Source organism: Haliotis cracherodii, unplaced genomic scaffold (genome assembly GCF_022045235.1).
Source record: "Haliotis cracherodii isolate W230 unplaced genomic scaffold, xgHalCrac1.p SCAF_1, whole genome shotgun sequence".
Lineage (NCBI taxonomy): Eukaryota > Metazoa > Mollusca > Gastropoda > Lepetellida > Haliotidae > Haliotis > Haliotis cracherodii.
The window spans coordinates 13,086,403-13,113,669 of NW_027266264.1; the positions used below are offsets into that span (position 1 = coordinate 13,086,403).

General features: G+C 41.9%; 1 protein-coding gene across 1 annotated transcript; it reads right to left on the bottom strand.

Annotated features, from left to right (window-relative positions):
- Positions 1-1,673: 1,673 nt before the first annotated feature.
- Positions 1,674-9,856, bottom strand: LOC139459924 (gamma-interferon-inducible lysosomal thiol reductase-like). Its single transcript, XM_071241661.1, has 5 exons — positions 9,715-9,856; positions 9,039-9,227; positions 5,916-5,990; positions 4,425-4,535; positions 1,674-2,123 (listed from the first exon to the last, which is right to left on the bottom strand). The coding sequence occupies exons 1-5, from the start codon at positions 9,829-9,831 to the stop codon at positions 1,812-1,814; spliced, it is 804 nt and encodes a 267-aa protein (XP_071097762.1). The 5' UTR covers positions 9,832-9,856; the 3' UTR covers positions 1,674-1,811.
- Positions 9,857-27,267: the final 17,411 nt, after the last annotated feature.

The following is a 27,267-nucleotide window of genomic DNA, read 5'->3' on the forward strand; positions in this document are numbered from 1 at the left end:
TAATCGTTTCTACAGTAACTGTTATTGTGGGGACCTATTAAATGAGTGGGAGTAGAAACTGTCCTTTTCAGAAAAGTTTGCGAACACTTCTCTCACCCCCATTAAGGTAGACGTACAAGGGTGATCTCCCTTCCCTCATATCAGTCTTCCATTCCCCACATCTCAACCTTATGAACAGTTGGCGTCTTCCACAAGTCCACAAGTGGGCCTATCGCCAACTTGTCACGTTGTTGTGAAGTGTTAGTAGTTTATATTTATAAAACTATATTCATATCTGTCATTCCACAGATACCGGTAGTTGTATCTACACCCGTAAAAATGTCGAGCACCACTTATCTATATTTGACACTGACCTGTGATAACTGTCTCGGTTACTACTGCTACATGATGACAGGTTGGTAAAACGAGTGTATGGTTTTCCAGATGATCTAAAGTATCGGCGGCCATTCGGTCAAAAAATACAAAGTTGAAATAAAGGACAAAAGTAAGCAACAGTAGTCAAATGTTACGAATAAAGTATTAAATGTTCCTAATAAATGTCAAAATACAAAACAAACCGACCCCGGTAAAAAAATACGAAGCTGAAATAAGGGTCAAGAGTACCCAAAAATAGTCAAATGTTACGTAAAGACGTCATATGAAAAGAACAATGTGTACTGAAGAACGTCAGTGCGCACGAAAGGAAACGTTGATAATACAGAACGCCAGATGGTGCTGCGATTTGTTAAACATTCCGAGTTCAATCGGTTTGTTCCGCTGTGTATATGATAACTGCTTGTCGAGGTGTACAATGTATTACGTCATTTTCATTATCATTACACACTCTTCTTTCTTTTCCTATGACGATTTCGTAACGTTAGGCTGTTAAATTGCGTACTTTTGACCTTTATTTCAACTTCGTATTTTTTTGCCTGGGTCTGTTTATTTTGTATTTCGACCTTTATTAGGAACATTTAATACTTTATTCGTAACATATGACTATTATTGATCAATTCACAAAATATACCAACAGTAAATTAAAAGAAACAGTCCAGTCTTTAACTAATACCTCCCTTTTTAAGTGGCCACTGGTTGTATCGACTGCTGTCACTTGAGACTGGTGGCTAGCACGCTCGTACGTCGTTCTTGGTGTTAAAAAGTACAGGCTTTTGACGCCTTCGACAAGTACACAATCGTGTTATATGTAGATTATTTCAGAATCTATTTTTGTCAAGGTGATATGGGTTTTCAAGATGTCGCCGAGTTGGATACCAATATTTATTCCTGTATTCATTATGAATGGATTTTACTTTAAACAATAAATTTCAGTTTTAACTGAATGAACACAAAATCGCAGGAAATTTTAAGATATAGAATTTCGACCCCTGAACAACACATGTCACAGATACACTCAGGATACATTAAAAATGATCAGTTTAGTAAAAAATGGAATTCATTCTAGAGGTTTGATCTTATTTGTTTTGCATGATTGGCAAATACATAATATACATATTAAAAAAGTAAAACATATACAAAGGTGTAAAATCCCAACTTGACGCATATACCTCCCTCATGTGGTCAAGCAGTTGATGGTGATGCAGGTCTCCTAGTTCATGATGAAAATGGCGAGTCAACAAAAATGGGTGTGTAATCATTCATGAAGGTGATGGCAATCTATGACAAATTAAACTTCCTACAATTCACAACTTTTTATTTTGTGAAACGGTGTATACAGGCCGATCGCAATCATGAGCGAACTTGAAATAATAATCACTTTGACCATGTGAATACCGGAGAACATCACATATGTACATCAATTATCGAGTCACCATTTAATAGTGCCCTTTTTTTGCAAACTTGGATTTGCGGGAACGTTTAAATGACACTTTCAAGTCTGTGCTCAGGACACTGGTACACGGCGCAGGCTTGATGCCAGTGTAACTCTGACAGACCAACAGGAAGAGGTCTTTCTGAGCAGCCTCCTGCGTCTCATTGTTGTGCTGTCCATTAACGACGATCCACGGGACATACTCTACCCCCTCCGCCTTGGTGGCCACGCCCATCTGGTGCTCCAGTTTGTTGCCTTCGTCACTCTTCATGCAGCTGGAGATGTCTGTATGGGATACGTTGTTTCGAGCAGCACACTGGTGTTAAAGTGAGTGAGTTGGTTTTTACACTTGCCTACATAAGTGAGTGGATGAGATAATGAGTGAGTGAGTGAGTTGGGGTTAACGTTGGTTGGACACATGCCCACACGTGAGAGCGAGACATTGGGTGAGTGAGTGAGTGAGTTGGGTTTAACGTTGGTTGTACACATGCCCACTCGTGAGAGCGAGACATTGGGTGAGTGAGTGAGTGAGTGAGTTGTGTTTAACGTTGGTTGAACACATGCCCAAATGTGAGAGCGAGACATTAGGTGGGTGGGTGAGTGAGTGAGTGAGTGAATGAGTGAGTTGGGTTTAACGTTGGCTGGACACATACCCACACGTGAGAGCGAGACATTGGGTGGGTGAGTGAGTGTGTGAGTGAGTGAGTTGGGTTTAACGTTGGTTGAACACATGCCCAAATGTGAGAGCGAGACATTGGGTGGGTGGGTGAGTGAGTGAGTGAGTGAGTGAGTGAGTGAGTGAGTTGGGTTTAACGTTGGTTGTACACATGTCCACTCTTGAGAGCGAGACATTGGGTGAGTGAGTGAGTGAGTGAGTGAGTGAGTGAGTTGTGTTTAACGTTGGTTGAACACATGCCCAAATGTGAGAGCGAGACATTAGGTGAGTGAGTGAGTGAATGAGTGAGTTGGGTTTAACGTTGGCTGGACACATGTCCACACGTGAGAGCGAAACATTGGGTGGGTGAGTGAGTGAGTGAGGGAGTGAGTGAATGAGTGAGTTGGGTTTAACCTTGGCTGGACACATGCCCACACGTGAGAACGAGACATTGGGTGGGTGAGTGAGTGAGTGAGTGAGTGCGTGAGTTGGGTTTAACGTTGGTTGAACACATGCCCAAATGTGAGAGCGAGACATTGGGTGGGTGAGTGAGTGAGTGAGTGAGTGAGTCAAGAAATTGGGTTTTTACGTAGGTCATGAGTTAGTAAGATATTGAGTTGGGTCTTTTTGAGGTCATTTAACTGTGGGAGGAAGCCCTGACGTGAGGCTTGGATACCCATGATCACAGACATTGGGTGGACGTACCAAGGATCTTAGACGGAGCAAATCGCGGGTTCGAACCCGTCTAGCGGATCCTGACACAAGTTGAAAAGGTGAATATTTAAACGTACTAACTGCTTTCCCCTGTTCACCTAGTTAAATTTAGATCAAAATTCAATTTTGCAGTAACTGGCTGACCCTTCCTATACTGTGAGTGGGTTAATGTTGGTTAACACCCTTCAGCCATATTCCAGCTATATCACGATGTCCTGTACACAATAATGTCTGGAGCAGACAACCCGTCATTGATATTCGGAGCAACGCGCCTGACCATTCGATCCATTTTGTCACACCTTCAAACAAGCATGGCTGTTTCCTTGGTTCCTCAATTGTCTGACACTATAATCACGAAGTGTGGTTGGTTGGTTGGTTTGTTGTTTAACGCCGCAATATTCCAGCTATATGACGGCGGTCTGTAAATAATCCAGTCTGGACCAGACAATCCAGTGATAGATATCATGAGCATCAATCCACGCATTTGGGATCGATGATATGCATGAACCAAGTCAGCGAGCCTGACCACCCGATCCGGTTAGTTGCCTCATACCACAAGCATAGTTGCCTTTTACGGCAAGCATGGGTTGCTGAAGATCTATTCTACCCCGGATCTTCACGGGTCATGAAGTGTGGACCCAGACTGGAAATGAACCCCAGACAAAGGTTTCCAGACCCTTATAACGTACAGAAAAACAATGTAGAATTCCGGAGGTGAACTACGAATTCCTATTCTATTGTACTGCAACGGAAATGAAACAGCACATGCGAAATCAGTTCGAGATATTAGTGAGAGAGTGAGTTTGGTTTTACGCCGCTTTTAGCAATATCCCAGCATTATCACGGCGGGGGACACCAGAAGTGGGCTTCACACATTGTACCCATGTGGGGAATCGACCCGCGACGAGCAAACGCCTAAACCACTTGGCTACCCTACCGCCCCGTCAGATATTAACCACCTGGCCTGTAGACAGATACATAAGTACCCCCGAACGTGAACCCTAATTAATAGCTACAATTAGGCGAGGCTTGTAATGCTAGATTTGTGATTTTGATTGTAGCAATACTAACTTATTGTACTGTATGCAGAACAAGACCGGAAATCCTATACTTATCTGCCAGACGGCATTCTGCATTTTTCTGGCGCTTTGATATCTTAACCAGCTTCGGGCTATCGAGCTGGTTATATTAATTGCTAACGGTAGACTTTGAAATATCAGACGTTTTACGAGAGGTAGACATGCTCACATTGAGGAGCAGAGCTGGCCAGATGGTGTGTTTTTTGGCTTGGGTCTCCATACAGTTGATGAAGGGCAGGTAGGCTGTGGAGTTGAAGGACGTGGTCTTCAGGGCACAGGTCTGGAATCGAGGAATCATGCAACACCTATTTTATTGATTGTTTACAATGTGACTTAATCTGCAGATAAACCTTATCGCAGGTTTTAGTCATATACCCTGTCTACATCATCGGCACCTGCGTCATTTATGATGACAATAAAGTTGGCTTTGTTCCGCCAACAAGGTACAAGCAGACTTTGTTCATTTGGCCACTTTTATAATAACTCAAGTGATACATGTTATCGAATGCATTCAAACGCTCTTGCGTTTTGCATTATATAGTTGCCTGTGACGTCTGTATATTGACTAAATAAAATAATAAACTCAACCTGTATGAATATTATGTGTGACCAATCATGAGATAAGGGGCCTTATGGGTGAAAAATTCCAGTTTGATTTCTCACTATATTTAAAAACTACAGTATCTCAAGAACACGAAAGTATAATTCATAAGCACCATTTCATATTTATTACGGAGATGCATGACATCAAACATTTGGACTCATTTTCAGACTTATAACTGTTTATCTAATAATTGCGTTTTTTAGATATAATGTCTGATAAAGTCAACGTAGCCATGTATGCTGAAATGTTTTGAAATAATGCATTTACAGTAAACTACGGTTATAACGAACCCAAAGCGACCACTAAGTTTAGTTCGTAATAACCGTAGTTCGTTACAAGCATATAAACAGCATATATACACCAAATGGCCGGGACTAAAAAATAAGTTCGTTATATCCGTCAGTTCGTTATAAGCGTGTTCGTTATAAACGTAGTTTACTGTATTACATTCCAAAGTTGATGTCAAACGCCCCTCTTAATGAAGTCACAATACAATTGTTTCCCAGCACCCAAGAGGTACTTTTTCTCCTGTTTGGTCAAATAAACGTCATCTATAATTGCTGCCATACAGGAGAAAGATGACTGAGCGAATGTTGTTATATGCCGCAGCAAGCATATTTCAAGCTACATCACGTCGGGTGGGTGGGTGGGTGAGTTGGGTTTCACGCCGCTTTTAATAGTATTCCAGTTATATCGCGGCGTGTCAGCTTAATGTGGGAGGAAAGCCCGAAGTGATGCAGGTCTCAGACGTTTACCACTTCGGTGAAACCCACGAGCACTGGTATGGTGCTGACAAACCTAGAAACATAATCGGGGCGAACCGGGATTCGAATCATAGGTTTCTGGCGTGCTCAAGGGACGCAACTCTGCTCAGCGAATCGCGGCGCCTTAGACGACTGGGCCACCCGTGTCCCCTCACGTCGGCCTGTAAAATATTCAGATGGACTAGGCAAACAGGTTGTTGATAGCATACACACGAGCTATATCAGCCAGGTCAGACAATGTAATCACTTGGCCCTCATTACTCAGCACTTACGACATGTTATCAGTACTCACGGCCATGAGGTTGCCCTCGCATTCCCCTTTGCCGTGCTGGCATGTGAACACCCATTTGTTGCCCTCCTGATATTCCTGCAAGAGTTATCAGGCAACAGATAAGGAATTGTTTGTTTACACCACCTGGTTCATACTTCTGTGTGAAGAGGAACATGCCATCACTTAACATCCCAACCCAATGAATGTATGAATGTATGAATGAATGACTTATGTTTTTAATAACATGACCATGAGGCATCTGAACGGCAATGGTTTTAACTTTAATGGTGGCGGACGAATTCATTTCGGTGGGGTGGTGGTGAGGTTTTAAAGAAGTCAACAGCTCATTGTTTTGTGAACAAAGCAATAATCTTTGACATTGGGACGTGAGCATGAGGGACGGAATGCCTGTAACATTTATTTATTAATATTCATTTCAAATCTTCCATTTCAAGATGCCATATCGTGAAAGTCAATGCGTTGTACCCTTGTACAAGGTTATTGACTCAACTCGCGCTATGATCTGACTGAAACAGTTGTTGACTGTAATGTGAAATGCGCCTTTAGAATTTAAAAAAAACATTTTTTTGCCTTGTCAATATCATGGGACTTACGTAAATAGAAAGTAAACAGTTTGTGTACGGACAAGCTTAAGACACTTACGATAAAGGGAGACAATTTGAGGGGAAGAAGCACTTGTATGACAATAGTTCCGTCAAAGCGTTTTGTTCACTGTAGTGAAATATCAAGTGTTATGTTCACTGCAAGTAAAATACCACTTTCCTCAATTTAAAAAGACAACCTTTCACAGTAAATTATATGATAAATGAACAACAACATCATTAGAAGTTCCGCGTGATTGAGAACAAAAATGTAGGTATTGTGTCGACAGTTCGTGTATGTCAATATCGTGTGTGCCCACCAGGGGTATTAATCGACAAGAAGTGGAAGCTGATGCAGTACTACTCGGAGGGCCTGTGCTAACTGATCCTTGTTATGAGGGAGACCTGGTCGTGCTCTGACTTGACGGAAAAGTTGAAGGTGATCCTATAAGTGTTCCACCGATGATAGATCTGGCGAGCCAAGGCAAGACGTTGTATCATCTTGTGTTATCTTGCTGAAACGGGGTCCTGGAATTCTGTGTCAAGAGCCGTAGTACCGCAGGGTTAAGAGATTGGCCTATGTTACGCTGCCAAGTGATATTTCTTTCCAAAATTGCCAGGAATGCCTCGACTTGGCTACAGATGCCGTCTTGACTTGGCTACAGATACCGTCTTGACTTGGCTACAGATACCGTCTTGACTTGGCTACAGATACCGTCTTGACTTGGCTACAGATACCGTCTTGACTTGGCTACAGATACCGTCTTGACTTGGCTACAGATACCGTCTCGACCTGGCTACAGATACCGTCTTGACTGGGTTACAGATACCGTCTTGACTTGGCTACAGATACCGTCTTGACTTGGCTACAGATACCGTCTTGACTTGGCTACAGATACCGTCTTGACTTGGCTACAGATACCGTCTTGACTTGGCTTCAGATACCGTCGTGACTTGGCTTCAGATACCGTCTTGACTTGGCTACAGATACCGTCTTCACATGGCTACAGATACCGTCTTGACTTGGCTACAGATACCGTCTTGACTTGGCTTCAGATACCGTCTTGACTTGGCTACAGATACCGTCTTGACATGGCTACAGATACCGTCTTGACTTGGCTTCAGATACCGTCGTGACTTGGCTTCAGATACTGTCTTGACTTGGCTTCAGATACCGTCTTGACTTGGCTACAGATACCGTCTTGACTTGGTTACAGATACCGTCTTGACTTGGCTACAGATACCGTCTTGACTTGGCTTCAGATGCTGTCTTGACTTGGCTACAGATACTGTCTTGACTTGGCTACAGATACCGTCTTGACTTGGTTACAGATACCGTCTTGACTTGGCTACAGATACCGTCTTGACTTGGTTACAGATACCGTCTTGACTTGGCTACAGATACCGTCTTGACTTGGCTTCAGATGCTGTCTTGACTTGGCTACAGATGCTGTCTTGACTTGGCTACAGATACCGTCTTGACTTGGCTACAGATGCTGTCTTGACTTGGCTACAGATACCGTCTTGACTTGGCTACAGATGCTGTCTTGACTTGGCTACAGAGTGCAGCCAAAGTTCCACTGGTCTTGGTACTGTGTACGTTCATTACTCCCCACATTGTTTTAATTGTGTTTGGGCGATTCTCAACCATTTTGTAACATTACTCGGTGTTTGGACCCAATTTCAGTTTGGTAACGTTTACTCATCAAAAGTTATGCTATTTATGTCCATCATCTATAATCTTAGCAATTGAAATATACATTAGCCCAGGAGTCGTGAGTACAAACATGGCAAGCTGACCACGCTTGGGTTTGGATACACATGGTGTTGTAAATAATGATCTTTCATTGTCTAAACAATATCTATTATACCTCTATTTTCATTGTTCTGTTCTAAAATAACATACATATATACGTTAGTTATTATGTTTTAGTGACCATTGAGATCATTTGAACAGTCTTTACATAGTTGAATTTGACGTGAAAAAAAATCTCAGCTCTCTTTTATAAAGAAAACAAATCTCAGACCCTAAAAAGAAGCGAAAACCCCATGACTACCATAAAAACCCGGGTTCCCCTGAATATCAAATGGTTCACCACTAACAACGATTGAGTGCTGGTGACTGTAGAAGCGGTTGACCTTGTGGTCGCAGCTGATATATTAGAGAGAATGAGTGATGTTTTATGCCGCAGTCAGCAATTTCATGCTGTTTCACGGCGGCGTGATGTAAATTGAGATAGTTAAACATCTAATCTGCAACACGAGCAACTAACAAGGCGTAAAATAACTACACTATAGTGGTAGTTTTTTTTCTTTTTTCTTTGGTATTTAACGTCACATGCCAGTTTTAAGAAGGCAGTCAGTAAATAATCGAGTCTGGAGGGACAAACCAATTATTGATTTTATAAGCAATGTCCCACGCAATCTACCAAGTCAAAGATCCTGACCACCTGATCCATTTAGCCGCCCCCTAAGACAAGCAATGGTTGCTGATGGCCTCTTCTAAACCAAATCCTCACGGGGTAGCTAGTGGAGTACTTACTTCAGCGTTGCCGAAAGGTAGGACGGTGATGTTGAGGACGTCGGTACCAAGCTTGGAGAAGGTTGGGAAGAGCTGGTCTGTGATGAACTGTTTACAGAAGGGGCACAACGATTCGTAGTACAAGACCAGGTCGACAGGGGGCGCTACTGTCTCGTGGCCCCAGTCCTGTGCCGAACACTGCTGTGTTACCTGTGGTGAAGGGGAATCATTAAGAGTAAGGATGTGTGTCATGTGGAAGAGGACAGTAGTGAGTGAGTCAGATTCGTTTAAAGCCGCTTTGAACAGTATGGGAGTTATTTCACAGCGTATTAGATTGATGTAGGAGGAAAACCACAGAGTGATGCAGACGGCTACCACTTTGGTGGCAACTACAGGCCCAGGGATTGCGCTGACACAAACATACAAATATAATCATGGTGAATCTGGGATTTCAACCCACAATCATAGGTTTCTGTCACGCGGAGGGGACGCAACTCTGGTGCCTTAGATGAATTGGAACAGGTTTGCAGTAACCGGGTCATCCTCGAACAAAGTTCGTTGTTATGTCATAACGGATATGCTCTCTAATGACTTACCGATTCTGAACTCACTTCTGAAATTTCAAGTCATCGCCAATATTTTGGTATTTACTAGTCCCCGACATTAACACACAGCCATTCTCTATATGTCGTCTTACTTGACAGTCATCAGCAGTTTTCCTGGAGCTGCACCACAGACGTGACGGCAGACGACACACATCCGCACCGCTGACGGCAACGACGGTGACAACCAAACCCAGTATTCTGTACAACATGATCTTATCTTCTACACGGAGAGGACTGATAGCTCTTTATATAGATGTCTGCATTCTGTCACCATATGGTCGCTCCCAAGACACTGTTGCTGCAAGACAGAGAAGTTGCACATCTGGTCCTTATCATTGAGTGAGTGAGTGAGTGAGTTAGTTTTTCACGCGAGTTTACATTTTGTTTGTTTGGTTCCTGTTATATTACGGGGTGTCCGCTTGGGAACAAACCGATCAGGGACTCGATCCAACAACCATAGGTTTCTGGCACGCCTAAGAGACAGATCCTTGAGGTGAAGTGAAATGGGACTTAACAAAGCGTTCGAGAGTATTTGTGTGTGTGAGAGAGTGTGTGTGAGAGTGTGTGTGTGTGTGTGTGTGAGAGAGAGAGAGAGAGAGAGAGAGAGAGCGAGAGAGAGAGAGAGAGAGAGAGAGAGAGAGAGAGAGAGAGAGAGAGAGAGAGAGAGAGAGTGTGTGTGTGTGTGTGTGTGTGTGTGTGTGTGTGTGTGCTTGTACTAATCAGGGTCCATGTAAGTGTCCTAACTCACTGACATACCATGGGCACCCAATTCAGACATATTATACTCCGAGCCGATCAGTCCTTATTTTATCCCCTTGACGTCTTTTACCATCTTCAGGTAGGACGCGTTCTGGGGATTAAGCCACAGACCTTCCTCTCCTTGGGCAAACGTTCTACTTTTTACACTACGAATCACTGAGAGTGCAGCCGTTAATGAGATATGCATATAAACTGATTCTTTTGTCTTCGAAATCATGTTTCATTGAATCTAGAAAAACAAATCCAGAGACAAAGCAATTTAGGATAGCCTTATGTGGGGATGTTATTGTACTATCTAATTTAAATGCCTAATTGTCTCTCTTGGCGTTAGAGGGCGCTATTGACGGCAGCAGCAAACATTTACACACGCCTCACACCCTCCGTTATATTTCCTTCGTTTTCTCCTAGCGGCGTGCAGCTGTAATCAAAGGATTGTGTGCCCCGCTAGGTGGCGTTGTTTTGGGTATATAAAGGGTTGGTGAATTTGAATTCTTCCCTATCGCCGGTCAGTTGTACTTGTTTCAAAGATACAGACGCTTACCTCGACGCCATTTTGAAACAGCTTGTTTCACATAAAGAGCATATTGAATTGTCACTCAATCAAAAAAAAATTGGTGCTTTGAGAGAAGAGTTCGATCAAACTTCTTTGGATTTGAAGAAATTAAAAGCTGAAAAGTACGATATATGGCCCTGTGAGGGAGACAAAATTCGGTTCAATTTCAATGAAGAGACAGTTGACAGTTTAAACAGAATTCTGGTAGCCATACAGAGCGAACATTCGGAAGACGTAGAGTCATTGGTGACGTCAGAGTAGGACAGGTTGTCATCGACGAAACAAGTCAATCAAAATAGCCGATTCGTCTGAATGAACTGTACGAAGTTCTGATTCTAACAATCTAGCCGATTACTCAGACGATGTCAAAGGTATTGCCAGTGCAGAAAATAAGGCTGTTCGCAAGCTACGTCAGAAGCGTGCACGTCATTCCCCCAACACGACCAGTAGGTCAACTCGCCGGTCTGCGAAAGGACAAAGGTCAGGAGCATGTTTCACATGTGGCTAATTCACAGGTTTTAAGGGAATGTCCATATGTCAACACCACAGCACCTCAAGGAATCTCAGTGGAATTAGGGCCTCAAATCAAGCCGGCCAGTAGGTCTTGACAAGTCAGTTGAGTATACTGACGTTATTCATGGTACATGCTATGCTCACCAATGACTCTTTTGAATACGAACAAGGTAGATCGGAAATAACTGTAAAAGGTTGTCTCTAAAGTAACTTACAATTTGGTGGCAGATAGGTACAACCGACTTCATGTTGGATGTGATTGGAAATGGCTACAAAATTCCATTTATTTAAATGCCACCTCCTATGTTCATAAGAAACAATCAATCAGCTATCAAATACAGTAGTTTTGTTACACAGGTCATTGACGAGTTGATGAAGAAGCAGCTGATAAGTCAGTGTGTTGAACCTCTGACGGTCGTGAGCCCATTAACTGTAGCAATCTAGTCTTCGGGAAAGAAACGTTTAATCCTTGATCTGTCTTACAAAAGCAGCGTGGATTACGAAGACTGTAAAACAGCAACACAATTTGATATTCATACTGCATATCATCATAGATATTACTTTCTTGGTTTTGCTTGGCCATACTATGCAGACATCTTATGCTTTTACAAATCTTGGTTTTGCTATTTGGTTTAACGTCTACTCCGTATGTATTTACCAAGGTAACTAGACAGCTGGTCAAGAAGTGGCGGTCTGAAAGACTTAGGATAGTAACTTTCTTGGATGATGGCATTTTCATCAGGTTCTGCTATAAAGAACGATTTTTCTGTTGTTGTCTGGTTTTGTTGGGCTGGATACAACCTCTATGACAATTAGTGTACCTACGAGAAAGCTGGATAAGGTTAAAGAAGCAATAATTCACCTGTTGGATTCCAAATCTAGCCGCATACCTGTTAGATCTGTGGCTTTTGTTGTTGGTCAATTAATATCCATGAAATTAGTGCTGGGCCAATAGTACAACTTATGACAAGATCCCTTAGTATTGACAATAGAATGGCAGTTTCGTGGTACAGCAAGACCCTGTTGTCTGATATTAGTATCAAACAACTTGATTTCTGGTCAGACAATATAAAGTGGTATACTTCTAGATCACTTGTTCAGACAGCATGTACCAAGAAAGTAGTTTATTCCGATGCCAGTGACAGTGGCTATGCGGGTTATTGTGTAGACGGAGGCTGTGTAGCTTCTCATGGACAGCCATCTTCCCGAGGCAAGTGAGTTAACTGACTATAAAAGTCCAGTTTCCACCCTTGCCGAACTAGACTGGTATTATGGAGTTACATTTTGGCTGGACTAACGAGTCTGTGCATAGTCCAATCAAAATCGCGCAATGAAATCGAAATCCGGTTCGTAAAGTGTCATGCAGATTTCGGTCGACTGCAGGATTTGCAAAACATGTGCACCGCTAACTCGTTGTCAACAGATATTTTCTAAATATTTTCATGCTTTTAATCAAGGTGCTCACGTGATTTGATGCACTTCGCGATGTAAGACTCGTTTTATCACAATATAGATCTTGATTATCAATCAGATCGTCTTGGCTGGGCGCCACCGTTTTGTTTGAAGCAAATGCAAGGGATACGAGAGGTTGAATCTGATTGGTCAATAGGAGAGGCATATAGAAAGGACATAACTCGTAAGAGCCACTGGTGGCGCTACGATCGAGCCCAGGAATTCCAGCCTAGTTCGGCAAGGGTGGAAACTGGACTTTTAAAGACAGTTAACGCCCTTGCCTCGGGAAGATGATGGACAGCAGTCAAGTGAGGAAACTAGCTTGAGTTCAACACGGAGGGAGCTGAAAGCGGTACAATGGTACTTCATAATTTTGTTTCAGTTCTGGATCATCAACGGGTTAAATGGTTTTCAAACCATCAAAATGTTGTGTCCATAATAGAAAAAGGTGGCATGAAACTTCTCTTACAATCAACTGCCCTACAAATATTTGATTTATCCTGAATACAATAGTGTTGAGCTTCATATACATTGGATTCCTCGTTATGAGAATCAGGAAGCAGGTTACCTCAACCGGTTAATAGGTCATCTTGAACGATTCGTCAATTGGCCAAATCTATTTTTTAAAATATCAACGTTCGGTGGGGACCTCATCATGTCGATACTTTTGCTTCCTATTGCGACTTTCAATTCGCGTTCCTGCAATCCCGGATGTCAGGCAGAACATTGTTTAACTGTAAACTGGAAAGTGACAATGAGTTTGATTGTACCCCTTGTATGTTTGATACATAGAACTATCAAACATTTGTCAGAGTGTCATGCCGTGGGGACATTGGTTGTACCGGAGTGGCAATCAGCTTGTTTTGGGCCATTACATTGTGAGAAATATTTGTTTGTTCCTAAAGTTAAAGATTTATAAATTTGTCTAGATACAGAGAGGCTTAAACAACCAGTAGGATTAAAGGTGGTCTCTTTGAGAATGATTTGCATTTTGATATGCTTGCTGTTTTGAGCTATTTTCGTTGATGAGTTGTTCTGTTTTACAGATTCATTTGAGAATGTGTACAAAGACGAACTTGATAATCTCCCTGTGAACGTTAGCGGTGTAGCTAAAAGGTTCCCATCTTTGTTGTCGCTATCTTGAGCTGATTCTACCACCCCAAAATATAACTAAGGTTTTGCTGCTTGGAAAAGCTGGGCAAAGTGTCATGCTATGCCAGCACAATAACACCTTTGCACTGTGCTATGTTTTGTTATCGGTGGTACAAAAAAATGATTCTATTTTACCAGTTTTAACTGCCTTTTATAGTTTGAAGCATGCTCATCGTAGAATTGGGCGTTGTAGTCTTATAAAACATGTTGTGGAAGCGGCTAAGAGAAAGCTTTTTCAGTCAGGTTGAAAGAAGGAGCATGTTACTGTGGATATCCTTCGACTTTTACACGACGCCAAAATTGTAAATGTATCATTAGCAGATTTAAGAATATTGGAATGTTTATCTAAAACAGAAATTTACGGAGATGGTGCTTGGCTTGTATCTGGAAGAACACATTCTAAATTGTGTCCTGAAGCACGTCTAGAAAGATATTTAGAAGCGGCTTCTATCGATCAGGATTCTCATTACCATGTCTTTTAGGAATGTCACTCAGTGCAGCTCTGGATATACAAACGTGTGTTTAAGGGAGGAAGATTCACCCATTTCATATACTATATTGAGAGACTTTTTATAGAGGCCCTCCGACTACATGGTTTGCACAGTTTGCGCAGTGGCTAATAACGGCGTCGCTGGTTGATGTTTAATCGACACGGACGATGGAGGAGTGAGAAAGCCAAGGCCGGTTACATCAAGGACAGTGTTAATAACAGAATAAAAGTTTCACTTTCTCCTGGCGTCTGACTTTCTTTGCATCTCTCGTGTATCGCACAGCATGTTCCAATGTTAAATGTGGTGTAGTGTGATTCGGTGTAACGGTTTTGTATAGGAGAACAGTTGTAAAAAATGCTTGTGGCATGCAACACGTTGGGCTTTTATGTACGCTTCGTTAACCATTACATTATCGCATGATGTAAGTCACCGCATGTTGACAGAAGAGCATAATGAGCCTGCATCGTAATAAAGCTCCAGCCCTGTACACGTTGTGTTCATGTTGTTCCATCCCTGTACACTTTGTGTTCATGTTGTTCCAGCCCTGTACACGTTGTGTTCATGTTGTTCCAGCCCTGTACACTTTGTGTTCATGTTGTTCCATCCCTGCACACTTTGTATTCATGTTGTTCCAGCCCTGTACACTTTGTATTCATGTTGTTCCAGCCCTGTACACGTTGTGTTCATGTTGTTCCAGCCCTGTACACTTTGTGTTCATGTTGTTCCATCCCTGTACACTTTGTATTCATGTTGTTCCAGCCCTGTACACTTTGTGTTCATGTTGTTCCATCCATGTACACTTTGTGTTCATGTTGTTCCATCCCTGTACACTTTGTGTTCATGTTGTTCCAGCCCTGTACACTTTGTGTTCATGTTGTTCCATCCATGTACACTTTGTGTTAGTGGTGTTCCATCCATGTACACTTTGTGTTGTTCCAGCCCTGTACACTTTGTATTCATGTTGTTCCAGCCCTGTACACTTTGTATTCATGTTGTTCCAGCCCTGTACACTTTGTGTTCATGTTGTTCCAGCCCTGTACACTTTGTGTTCATGTTGTTCCAGCCCTGTACACTTTGTGTTCATGTTGTTCCAGCCCTGTACACTTTGTATTCATGTTGTTCCAGCCATGTACACTTTGTGTTGTTCCAGCCCTGTACACTTTGTGTTGTTCCAGCCCTGTACACTTTGTGTTCATGTTGTTCCATCCCTGTACACTTTGTGTTCATGTTGTTCCAGCCCTGTACACTTTGTGTTCATGTTGTTCCATCCCTGTACACTTTGTATTCATGTTGTTCCAGCCCTGTACACTTTGTGTTCATGTTGTTCCATCCATGTACACTTTGTGTTCATGTTGTTCCAGCCCTGTACACTTTGTGTTCATGTTGTTCCAGCCCTGTACACTTTGTGTTCATGTTGTTCCAGCCCTGTACACTTTGTATTCATGTTGTTCCAGCCCTGTACACTTTGTGTTCATGTTGTTCCAGCCCTGTACACTTTGTGTTCATGTTGTTCCAGCCCTGTACACTTTGTGTTCATGTTGTTCCAGCCCTGTACACTTTGTATTCATGTTGTTCCAGCCATGTACACTTTGTGTTGTTCCAGCCCTGTACACTTTGTGTTGTTCCAGCCCTGTACACTTTGTATTCATGTTGTTCCAGCCCTGTACACTTTGTATTCATGTTGTTCCAGCCCTGTACACTTTGTGTTCATGTTGTTCCAGCCCTGTACACTTTGTATTCATGTTGTTCCAGCCATGTACACTTTGTGTTGTTCCAGCCTTGTACACTTTGTGTTGTTCCAGCCCTGTACACTTTGTGTTCATGTTGTTCCAGCCCTGTACACTTTGTATTCATGTTGTTCCAGCCCTGTACACTTTGTGTTCATGTTGTTCCAGCCCTGTACACTTTGTATTCATGTTGTTCCAGCCCTGTACACTTTGTGTTGTTCCAGCCTTGTACACTTTGTGTTGTTCCAGCCCTGTACACTTTGTGTTCATGTTGTTCGATCCATGTACACTTTGTGTTCATGTTGTTCCAGCCCTGTACACTTTGTATTCATGTTGTTCCAGCCCTGTACACTTTGTGTTCATGTTGTTCCAGCCCTGTACACTTTGTATTCATGTTGTTCCAGCCCTGTACACTTTGTGTTGTTCCAGCCTTGTACACTTTGTGTTGTTCCAGCCCTGTACACTTTGTGTTCATGTTGTTCCAGCCCTGTACACGTTGTGTTCATGTTGTTCCAGCCCTGTACACTTTGTATTCATGTTGTTCCATCCATGTACACTTTGTGTTCATGTTGTTCCATCCCTGTACACTTTGTATTCATGTTGTTCCATCCCTGTACACTTTGTGTTGTTCCAGCCCTGTACACTTTGTGTTCATGTTGTTCCATCCATGTACACTTTGTGTTCATGTTGTTCCATCCCTGTACACTTTGTGTTGTTCCAGCCCTGTACACTTTGTGTTCATGTTGTTCCATCCATGTACACTTTGTGTTGTTCCAGCCCTGTACACTTTGTGTTCATGTTGTTCCATCCATGTACACTTTGTGTTCATGTTGTTCCAGCCCTGTACACTTTGTGTTCATGTTGTTCCAGCCCTGTACACTTTGTGTTCATGTTGTTCCAGCCCTGTACACTTTGTATTCATGTTGTTCCAGCCCTGTACACTTTGTGTTGTTCCAGCCTTGTACACTTTGTGTTGTTCCAGCCCTGTACACTTTGTGTTCATGTTGTTCCAGCCCTGTACACGTTGTGTTCATGTTGTTCCAGCCCTGTACACTTTGTATTCATGTTGTTCCATCCATGTACACTTTGTGTTCATGTTGTTCCATCCCTGTACACTTTGTATTCATGTTGTTCCATCCCTGTACACTTTGTGTTGTTCCAGCCCTGTACACTTTGTGTTCATGTTGTTCCATCCATGTACACTTTGTGTTCATGTTGTTCCATCCCTGTACACTTTGTGTTGTTCCAGCCCTGTACACTTTGTGTTCATGTTGTTCCATCCATGTACACTTTGTGTTGTTCCATCCATGTACACTTTGTGTTGTTCCAGCCCTGTACACTTTGTGTTCATGTTGTTCCATCCATGTACACTTTGTGTTCATGTTGTTCCAGCCCTGTACACTTTGTGTTCATGTTGTTCCAGCCCTGTACACTTTGTGTTCATGTTGTTCCAGCCCTGTACACTTTGTGTTCATGTTGTTCCATCCATGTACACTTTGTGTTCATGTTGTTCCAGCCCTGTACACTTTGTGTTCATGTTGTTCCAGCCCTGTACACTTTGTGTTCATGTTGTTCCAGCCCTGTACACTTTGTGTTCATGTTGTTCCATCCATGTACACTTTGTGTTGTTCCAGCCCTGTACACTTTGTGTTGTTCAATCCATGTACACTTTGTGTTCATGTTGTTCCAGCCTTGTACACTTTGTGTTCCTGTTGTTCCATCCCTGTACACTTTGTGTTCATGTTGTTCCAGCCCTGTACACTTTGTGTTCATGTTGTTCAATCCCTGTACACTTTGTGTTCATGTTGTTCCATCCATGTACACTTTGTGTTCATGTTGTTCAAGCCCTGTACACTTTGTGTTGTTCCAGCCCTGTACACTTTGTGTTGTTCAATCCATGTACACTTTGTGTTCATGTTGTTCCAGCCTTGTACACTTTGTGTTCATGTTGTTCCATCCATGTACACTTTGTGTTCCTGTTGTTCCATCCCTGTACACTTTGTGTTCATGTTGTTCCAGCCCTGTACACTTTGTGTTCATGTTGTTCCAGCCCTGTACACTTTGTGTTCATGTTGTTCAAGCCCTGTACACTTTGTGTTGTTCCAGCCCTGTACACTTTGTGTTCATGTTGTTCCAGCCCTGTACACTTTGTGTTCATGTTGTTCCAGCCCTGTACACTTTGTGTTCATGTTGTTCCAGCCCTGTACACTTTGTGTTCATGTTGTTCTAGTCCTGTGCACTTTGTGTTCATGTTGTTTGTTGCAAGCTAGTCTATGATTATCCTTTGTTTAAATAAAAATTGAAGAAAAAAATAATATTGACCAATAAACTTCAACTAAGCTGTTAATAATTATATTTAATCGCACATTTCAAACTTAAATCACTATCCTAAATCAAGAAATCAAGAGTCGACGCACCAGTCACTATCACTATTCAAGATCGTTGTTGTTGATGTCAAGCGCAATTTCCTGCAGTGACGTTGATGTGATAGGATGCCTGCATTGTAAAATAACCCCCTCTCATTTTACACGATGTCGAAATTTACCGAAGGATTGGTCTGTGCAGCAAAACATTCTAAGAAAACACAGGCCATTTCCCCCAACAACGGAACTGTGACGTTCTATATTACATCCTCCGTGATGAAGAAGACCAGGGCTTCAGACGGCAGGGCCACCTCCGTGTCTGGTCCTACTACGTCGGATGTTTAGATATTACAAATACTTATGTTCTCCGGCCTAATTGCCGAGTGCTTCCGCCGCACGCATGCGAACACTTGAAGTGTCTTGTGCTACTTGACCCCTACTTGTGTTGATCATTACGTCACGTGTAACCATGTGTCTCACTTTGTACATACAAACACTGCACGACGACTGTTGTGATCAAATATGACACCACTTCCGCTTTGCGAGAAATGAATGACTGGCTCGATGTCGATGTTGTCATTAAAGATGGGGTGCCAACTGTACTAAATAAATCCAGTGTATGACAGTTAGTCATTCAGTTGTGTAATGCTACTACGGAAGTGGCCATTCCGTGTGCCGCTCATTGGTTCCGTTGAAGGTGAGTGTCATCAGTGTACACTGTAACGCCCCCAATTATGCAATAGTCACTTTGCTCATCCATCACGTTTTCAGGGGGTTGGGTAGTCTAGCGGCTCGTGTTCGATTCCCTAGATGGGTACATTGTGCGAAGCCAATTTCTGGTGTTCCCCGCCGTGCTAATGCTGGAATATTGATAAAGACGGCATTTAACAATATTCATTCACTAATATTTTTTTTAAATTTCAAAGTCAGCGGATCCCAAATTTCACGAATATGGAATAGAATCAGATTTGGGTCATTTTCTTATTATCGCTGTGTCTGTTAACTAATTACCGTATTGAAAAATAACACTTCAAAGCAGGTCAATAGGTGAAGGAAGTCACTTGACTTTCAAATATTCATCAACGCAAATTGACATCCTCGTGCCCAAAGATCGACCATAAATCCAATTACCACAGCGTATCAAAATACACTTTTCTTTCATTTATATAGGTTCTATTAAACTTCGAAAACATGTTTTTGAAATCTGCTTTTTACGTTTAAGTTTAACTTTGACCATGGAACTGCTATGAACAGGCTTCTTACATTATATTTTACCTTGTGGTTTTGGCAACACCCCTTAAACAAGCTTAGAACTGCAAGGGACTTCTGTACGATGTACTGTTAATCATGGACTCATTGTATGTCGTTTTGGTTTTGGGACAGTATCATTTTGTTGCCATTTCATATTGTGTAAATATGAAGACTTCTTTCTACGAGTTCACGAACGACGGCTGTTGATATATTGGCACTGTCACATAGCACCAACATCAATCATATTGTGTTTAGTTTTTAAGTACGTTAGACCATGGCAAGTTATTTATTATATACGCAGTAGTGTACAAAGTCACACTCCCATCCATTATAATAAATGTCAGTTCATAAAATTAAAATGTTAAAATAAATTACAACCAAACAGTCATTGGAATAATTTATCTAGCCAATTACCAAATTTGGAACCATAATGACTTCAAAGCCGTAATATGTTCCCAATACAACATAAGAAAAAGAAAAAGAAATATTAGGTCATATTTCAGGTCTGTGGCAGCCTGAATCCAATTAGTTTACTCATTACGGTACATACATTTTCACTTTCCGACAAGGTTAAAACTCGATGTCACCCTCGCTTACTGACTACACCCTAGTGCAATAGACTTAAATTAAAGGGAGACATTTAAACATGTCTTCTTATCGTTAAGTCAAAAATGTCCCAACAACAAAAACAGGTGTTTCATAAACTTCATTATCAACTGCAACTCGATCGAGGCGTGGCAGCAAAGTGGGAATTTCCACGCGCATGCTGGTTTATCAAGAAGGAATTAATGTTCTGAGAGATCCCGATGATTATTGGCGCTCCTTAAGAGGGCGAAACGCTGCTAAAGCAGACAAAATGTTTAAATGTACAAAAAGCGAAAAAAGAAAAAAAATCTTGTGTTTTCGCGAGAAATCAAAATAAACGAAAACGCCCTGACTTCCTTGAGTCCTTGTGAACATTGTCCAAGCACTGTGCATTTCACGTTACGTTGTTTTCTGAGTAGTGTTGCAATGTGGGTGTTACGCGTGTCGACTAGGATAGAGCTAATCGAGTATTTCTTAGAAAACCCCTTTGATATGTTGTACTTGGTGTGTGTATCAAACTAAAGTCAATGCCGAGTGACGGGACTCGGGTTTAATGTCGCTTTAAAGGTTTTTAAGTAATATAAGGGCGTGTCATCACAATGTGGGCGTGAGTCGGTATATGGTTTTGTGGCCTACAGCAATATTCCAGCAATATCATCCATGCACGCATGTGGGGAATCGAACCCGGGTCTTCGGCGTGACGAGCAAACGCTTTAACCACTAGGCTAGCCCACCGCCCCCACAACGTGGGTAGAGAGGTCAAGGTGACGTAGGTAGTAGAGTTTACCGTTTGCTTGCAATACAGGTTTAATTCTGATCAGTGTTATTTGAGACAGGTTTGACTTAGATAAATGTTTCATTGGGTGCTTTTCAACAAGAACATATATATGCGAACGGAATAACTCTGCGTCTATTTATTTGTAGAAATAAACATGTTTTCAAGGCGATATTGAAATCCAATCTGTTGAAGAGTTTGCTACACAGACACCTGTAAATGAAAACAAATAATGATTTTTTTAGAAAAATATAAATTCAGGGTATTGACACCCTCACACGAAGAATCATGTCAGACAATATATCCAACCACCCTCGCTCTTCTCTCAGTCGCTTATATTTACCAATTAAAATGGGATGGCGTGGTTTGATTAACGTGGACGCTCTTCATGATAGAATTGTATTGCGCACCTTTGCAAAAATATATTCTGAGTGTGTAAAAGAACATTCAGTTATTTTATGGCGCCTTATCTTGTAGGAGGACTAAAGTCGAAAATTCCTCAAGTCTTTAACGCCGATCACCGGCGAAACCCAAGAACACAGGATTACATGAGCAAAAAAAAAAAGACAAAAAAAACTGTCAATAAAAGTCAGGTTTATACATGACACTTAAAGTAAACATAAAAGTTCAATTTATCTTCTGTGAGTGAGTGAATGTTATTTAAAACTACATACAAATGTTACAAAAACTGCGTTCACCAAACGGGAAATATAAATATTTAATCTTGTCGTTTATTAAGCCAAAACATCAAATAGACAACAATAAAGAGTTTGTTTATACGAACATAACAATACGTAATACCGGCTTAAGTAGAGACTGACGATGGAGATAAACATGTTATTGTCTGCCAGTCGTTGAGGAGTGGACAGACACATTATAAACACGACTAACCCCACGATAACCCCAGGCACAACAACAAACTGATTTCAAAAGATAATCTTGTTTGTGTTTTCATAGTGTGACATATGCTTGTGTGTATATTATATGTCAAACAAACAGTATAGTTCACGGTTTTACAATTATGCTCATGTACGTAGGGAGTTACTGTAATATAAGGTTATAACGAATTCAAAGGGACCTCACATTTTAGTTCGCTATAACCGTAGTTCGTTATAAGCATATATACATCATTTATACAGCAAATACACAGCAAATGGACGGGATAAAAACACATTTCGTTATATCCGTCAGTTCGTTATTAGCATGTTCGTTATAAATGTGGTATTATATTTTGTGAGATTCCGAGTTTCTTGAACCTTTCTGATTTGTGAAAATCAACGTGCCTGCGTGAGTGAATGAATGAGAGTTGTTTATCGTCACGGCCATCAATAATCAGGTCGGTAGAGTTCCCTTTGCCCCGACCATGACGCCATTGAGGTGAGTGAGTGAGTGAGTGAATGAGAGTTGTTTATCGTCACGGCCATCAATAATCAGGTCGGTAGAGTTCCCTTTGTCCCGACAATGACGCCATTGAGGTGAGTGAGTGAGTGAGTGAGTTGAGTTGGGTGATCGAGTGAGTGAGTGAGTGAGAGAGTGAGAGAGTGAGAGGGTGAGTGAGGTGAGTTTGGTTAGTGAGTGAGTGTTGTTTATCGCCACGGCCATCAATATTCAGGTCGGTAGAGTTCCCTTTGCCCTGAGTATGACGTCATTGAGGTGAGTAAGTGAGTTGAGTGGGGTGATCGAGTGAGTGATTGAGTGACTGATTGAGTGAGGTAGTGAGAAGGTGACTGAGGTGAGATAGGTTAGTGAGTGAGTGAGTTTTGTTTTTGAGTATCGTCACGGCCATCAATGATCAGGTCGGTGGAGTTCACTTTGCCCTGAGCATTACGTCATTGAGGTGAGTGAGTGAGTTGATCTTGTTTATCGTCACAGTCATCAATAATCCATCTAAATCAAGATAGTGTGTAAATAATTGAGACTAGTCCAAGTAAACCTGTGACTAGCACTATGAGCCACGATCCACCCCCATGACACGCCATCACCCAGGCGTCCACGATCCTGACCACCCGATCCTCTTTAGTAATACGACAAGCAAAGGATAAACTCGGAACTGTTCCTCCCGACATGCATATTGACGAACATCTCATATTCAGCATTAATAACATCCACCAAGATGAGTATTATTGACATTATATTTAATAACTGAGTTGGCATTCTATAGACTAAAACCGCCTCTGTGGTCTATTGGTAGAGCGTCCGCCCGGAGAGAGGAAGGTCCGGGGTTCGATCCCCGGCCGCGTCATACCAAAATACGTTAAAAGATGGTTCTTGTTGTTACCCTGCCTGGCGCTCGGCATTAAGGGGTTAAAGCAAGGACTGGTCGGCACGGAGTCAGTATACTGTGTCTGAGCGGGGTATTCATGTTAAACTGCGGCATGGTATCTCAGTGGGCTAGCACTATAATTCTGCATAAATCCGGTCTAGTACAAGCAGCCCCCCCCCCCCCCCCCCCCCCCCCCCCACACACACACATACTCACCCCCCCCCCCCCCCACACACACACACGCGTGCATGCACGTCGCTATATAAATGCAATAATCTTGGACGCGACGTTAACCCATTATGCCCTCACCTCACCTACATGTATAAACTAAAGCTCATTTAATGTTTTCAGCTTTAACATTTTACTGCCATGTACGTAGACCGGAGAAACAGACACAGATTCCATGTAATGAATCTCTCACTTCAATTAGAATATCTTGAATAGTTTTAGAAAGAAACATTACAAAAAGACGACACAAACAATGTGAGTGACAAGTTATCGTAATTTCCCATAAAAACGAATCCACTTTTTACAAACAAAATCCTCAGCAAGTGTTGCTTTTCACAATTTAGAAACTGGCAACAATTTAATCTATCTAACCCAGCTGCCGAGAAATAAAGCCCTTTCTCATAATGAGATAAACAGGATTACTACCGAACCGCCTGTTGAGAGTATCGAGTTTTCAGCCATCTTTAAAAAATACGCCCCCTTGCTTGTCCATTAACAGTGTCGGTTTCAAAGTAAATTTGACCGTAAAATACAATGATGATTGTTTTAGGGCTGTCTGGAGTTTTACAGGAATATTCCCAAAGTATTTAATACCGTCTTGGAAGTTTCAGGAAGCATAATTGATAAAACGGCGACACAGGTTCTGTTTTTGAATGGCTGTCGTCTCGCCTGTTGTTTTAATATCGCGTGACTTTAATGTTTCCGAGATAAAACGAGACATCTCCCATCTTTGAGATAAAGCAGTCTCATTAGACACGCCATCTTGAGTGAGACCAAGGACACTTGAGATGGAAAGGCTTGATAAACTGCCACTAGTCAAATTCATCTTAAAGGTTGATTCGTTTTATTTGGAACCTGCATTTTCCTGTTATGATAATTCATGAAATTCGAGATAAAGTAAACAAACATGTCGTTCCAGTAACGGTAAGCGGTGGCAGGATGAAATGATATATCTGAATGCCAACCGTATAAATGTAAACTCGAATAAATTGAAAGCAGGTTATTTGGTGTGTTTATCTGGTTAACAAATATGTTTACGGAATTGTGAAATTGAATTTGTGTTTGAGTGTCTGTGTCTGCGCGCGTGCGTGCGTGCGAATATGTGTGCGTGTGCGTGTGTGTGTTTGTGTGTGTGCGCGTGCGTGCGTGCTCGTGTGTGTGTGTGTGTGTGTGTGTGTGTGTGTGTGTGTGTGTGTGTGTGTGTGTGTGTGTGTGTGTGTGTGTGTGTGTGTGTGCGTGTGCGTGCGTGTGTGTGTGTGTGTTAGTTACATGTTGCGTGTACAACATGTATGTGGTAGTGACAGTTTGTTTGTTGGGTCACTGCTTCAATCCATACTTTTTATTCTTTGAAACGACGAGCCTTTTGTAACTTCATTTTTATAGGACACCTAGCAAGCCAAGTGTATAATGTTTTGTGACCCCCGAGGAGCAATTACTTCTTTCAAACATTTTCTGTATCACATTATTGTTTTCAGAAACATATCAAACTTCATTCAAAGTTTAGATTGAGTAAGTGAATTGCCTGACGATATATACGATTTCGTCTATCGTAGGTATGCTATCTTGTAAACATAAAATATTAAACTTCAACGCCAGAGAATAACCATCCTTGATTATCTACCGAAACAGATACAATTAAGCATTAAAGGTAAACTAGTGGATGAAAATTATGTGAATGGATCACTGAAAATCAGTGATGACACCAGGTGTTCGCGAAAAGGGAAGCATGTCCTGTTCTACCGGTAGCACAGTATTTGCAATAATAAGTAGTATTTGTTGCCTAACGCTGCGCAGCAGTACTGGGAGCAGTAAACTCTTCTGTGTTCGGAAGAGTGATTCACTGGTGTTGGACAGAGTGACCATTGGATCCTGAGTGCTCTACACCCGTCATGTCTCACGCAGCCAATGGTCAATGGTCTCCATCTTTTTCTACATCACAAATTTCGCCATTTTATTTTGTCGAAACACAATAAAGATGAACGATCATGAAATGAAAAAAACGCAGAGTAAAAATACATCAAGCAATTCACCAAAGACACACTTCTAATGACAACCAGGAACAGCTAGTCTGTATTTACTCATCCACAGACTCGGATTAAATGATTATTAGTTTAAATCACAATTCCTAGATTATATGAATAATAAAAACAAGCTGCCCCTACGGCGATTGCCTCTGAATGAACAACTATACATCAAGGGACTTAATTCAGTTGGCGACATCCACCAGTGGCCATTGACCTTGTCAAGGGATGCCTGATCACCCACTCATGCACTCATAACCAATCAAGTGTCCTTCCCAGCATGCATTTCAAAGGACCACGTGTCCACAAATGAGGGATCAGTTTCATGTAATGACAGTTTATTCAGTGACATAGACACCGCAAAGAAAGCCCCTGTTAGCAACATGTGTACACTATTACAACACCTGCGGCCAATTGGGACTTGACAAACACATGCTTCCTGCAGAAACTGCCAGAGGCTGTGAGGACCTTGGTGCCAAGGCTTGTTAGAGGAGACATAGAGAAAAAGTGCGTAAAGTGAAACAAGTTAAATAAACCCTGATGGCCTTTGTCGTGCCTCTTGAGTCCCATGTGCTCTGTGAGGCATTGAATGACGTGGGTATCCACACCGGTAGACAAATAAAGGTGCAGCTATCAAACGACGTTGGAAATGAATGAAGTTAAACGTGTCTAGGCTGTGTTATCAGCCGATGCTGTTATGGTGAATAGTAAGGGAACAGAGGGACACTGGCATATTAGACGATGGGCAGGGGCGGTCAATAGGTTTAAAGTTAATCATGAGGTCGTGGTGGTACGTGGTTCTGTGCTCAGCGCACAGATCACAAATCAGGCGTAGTCAAGCAACGTCGGTCTCGGAGAGTAGTTGGATGGGTGACCACATTCAGCAGCTTGACACCTGAGAGTTTCTAGGGCTTCGGTCCTGCCCCACACTGAAGCACATGTACCACATATGGTGTCTCCTTAGGCAAGTGACTTTGTTCGAAATGTGCCTCTGTTCACCCCGCAGTGACTGGGTATCCGGTAGGATGGTTGATAACCTTCTGCTGCCTCACAGGCGGCTTGGGTCGTATACTCCCCAGAGAGTTGATAATAAAAATCGAGTGTTCACCGATCCATTGACCGGGGTAAAAATAGTGTAGCGCTATGAGCATCCACTTGGTGAATGGAATTTGGAATGGAATGGAAGTTCGTTGTAAGAGTGTTCGCTTTAACCGTAGTTTACTGTAATGTATATGTGGTATTACTATTTTTCTTTATGCTTATTCTTATCTTAATTGTCAGTGAGTAATTATGGTTTTACGCAATATTTTGCAATATTTCAGTAGTCACTTATAGTTTTTTATTTTTTTCTCAATATACAATTTAACTTTCCTTGAAAGAAAAACACTTCAGATGCATTTTCATACATTCTGCTGGAAATGAGGGTGGGGAAAAAGACTTATGGTTTCCGTGCATGCAGTCAGGGTATTATCAAGTATTGAACCTCGTGCTTTATGGAGTAACGTCGTGCAC

Excerpts from the sequence above, each read along its gene's own strand:
- LOC139459924 (XM_071241661.1), bottom strand. The coding sequence starts at position 9,831 with ATGTTGTACAGAATACTGGGTTTGGTTGTCACCGTCGTTGCCGTCAGC. Across the intron at positions 4,536-5,915 it reads GCGAGGGCAACCTCATGGCC|ACCTGTGCCCTGAAGACCAC; the intron begins GTGAGTACTGAT and ends CCTCGATTCCAG. Across the intron at positions 2,124-4,424 it reads GGCCAGCTCTGCTCCTCAAT|TGTGCTGCTCGAAACAACGT; the intron begins GTGAGCATGTCT and ends CTTTAACACCAG.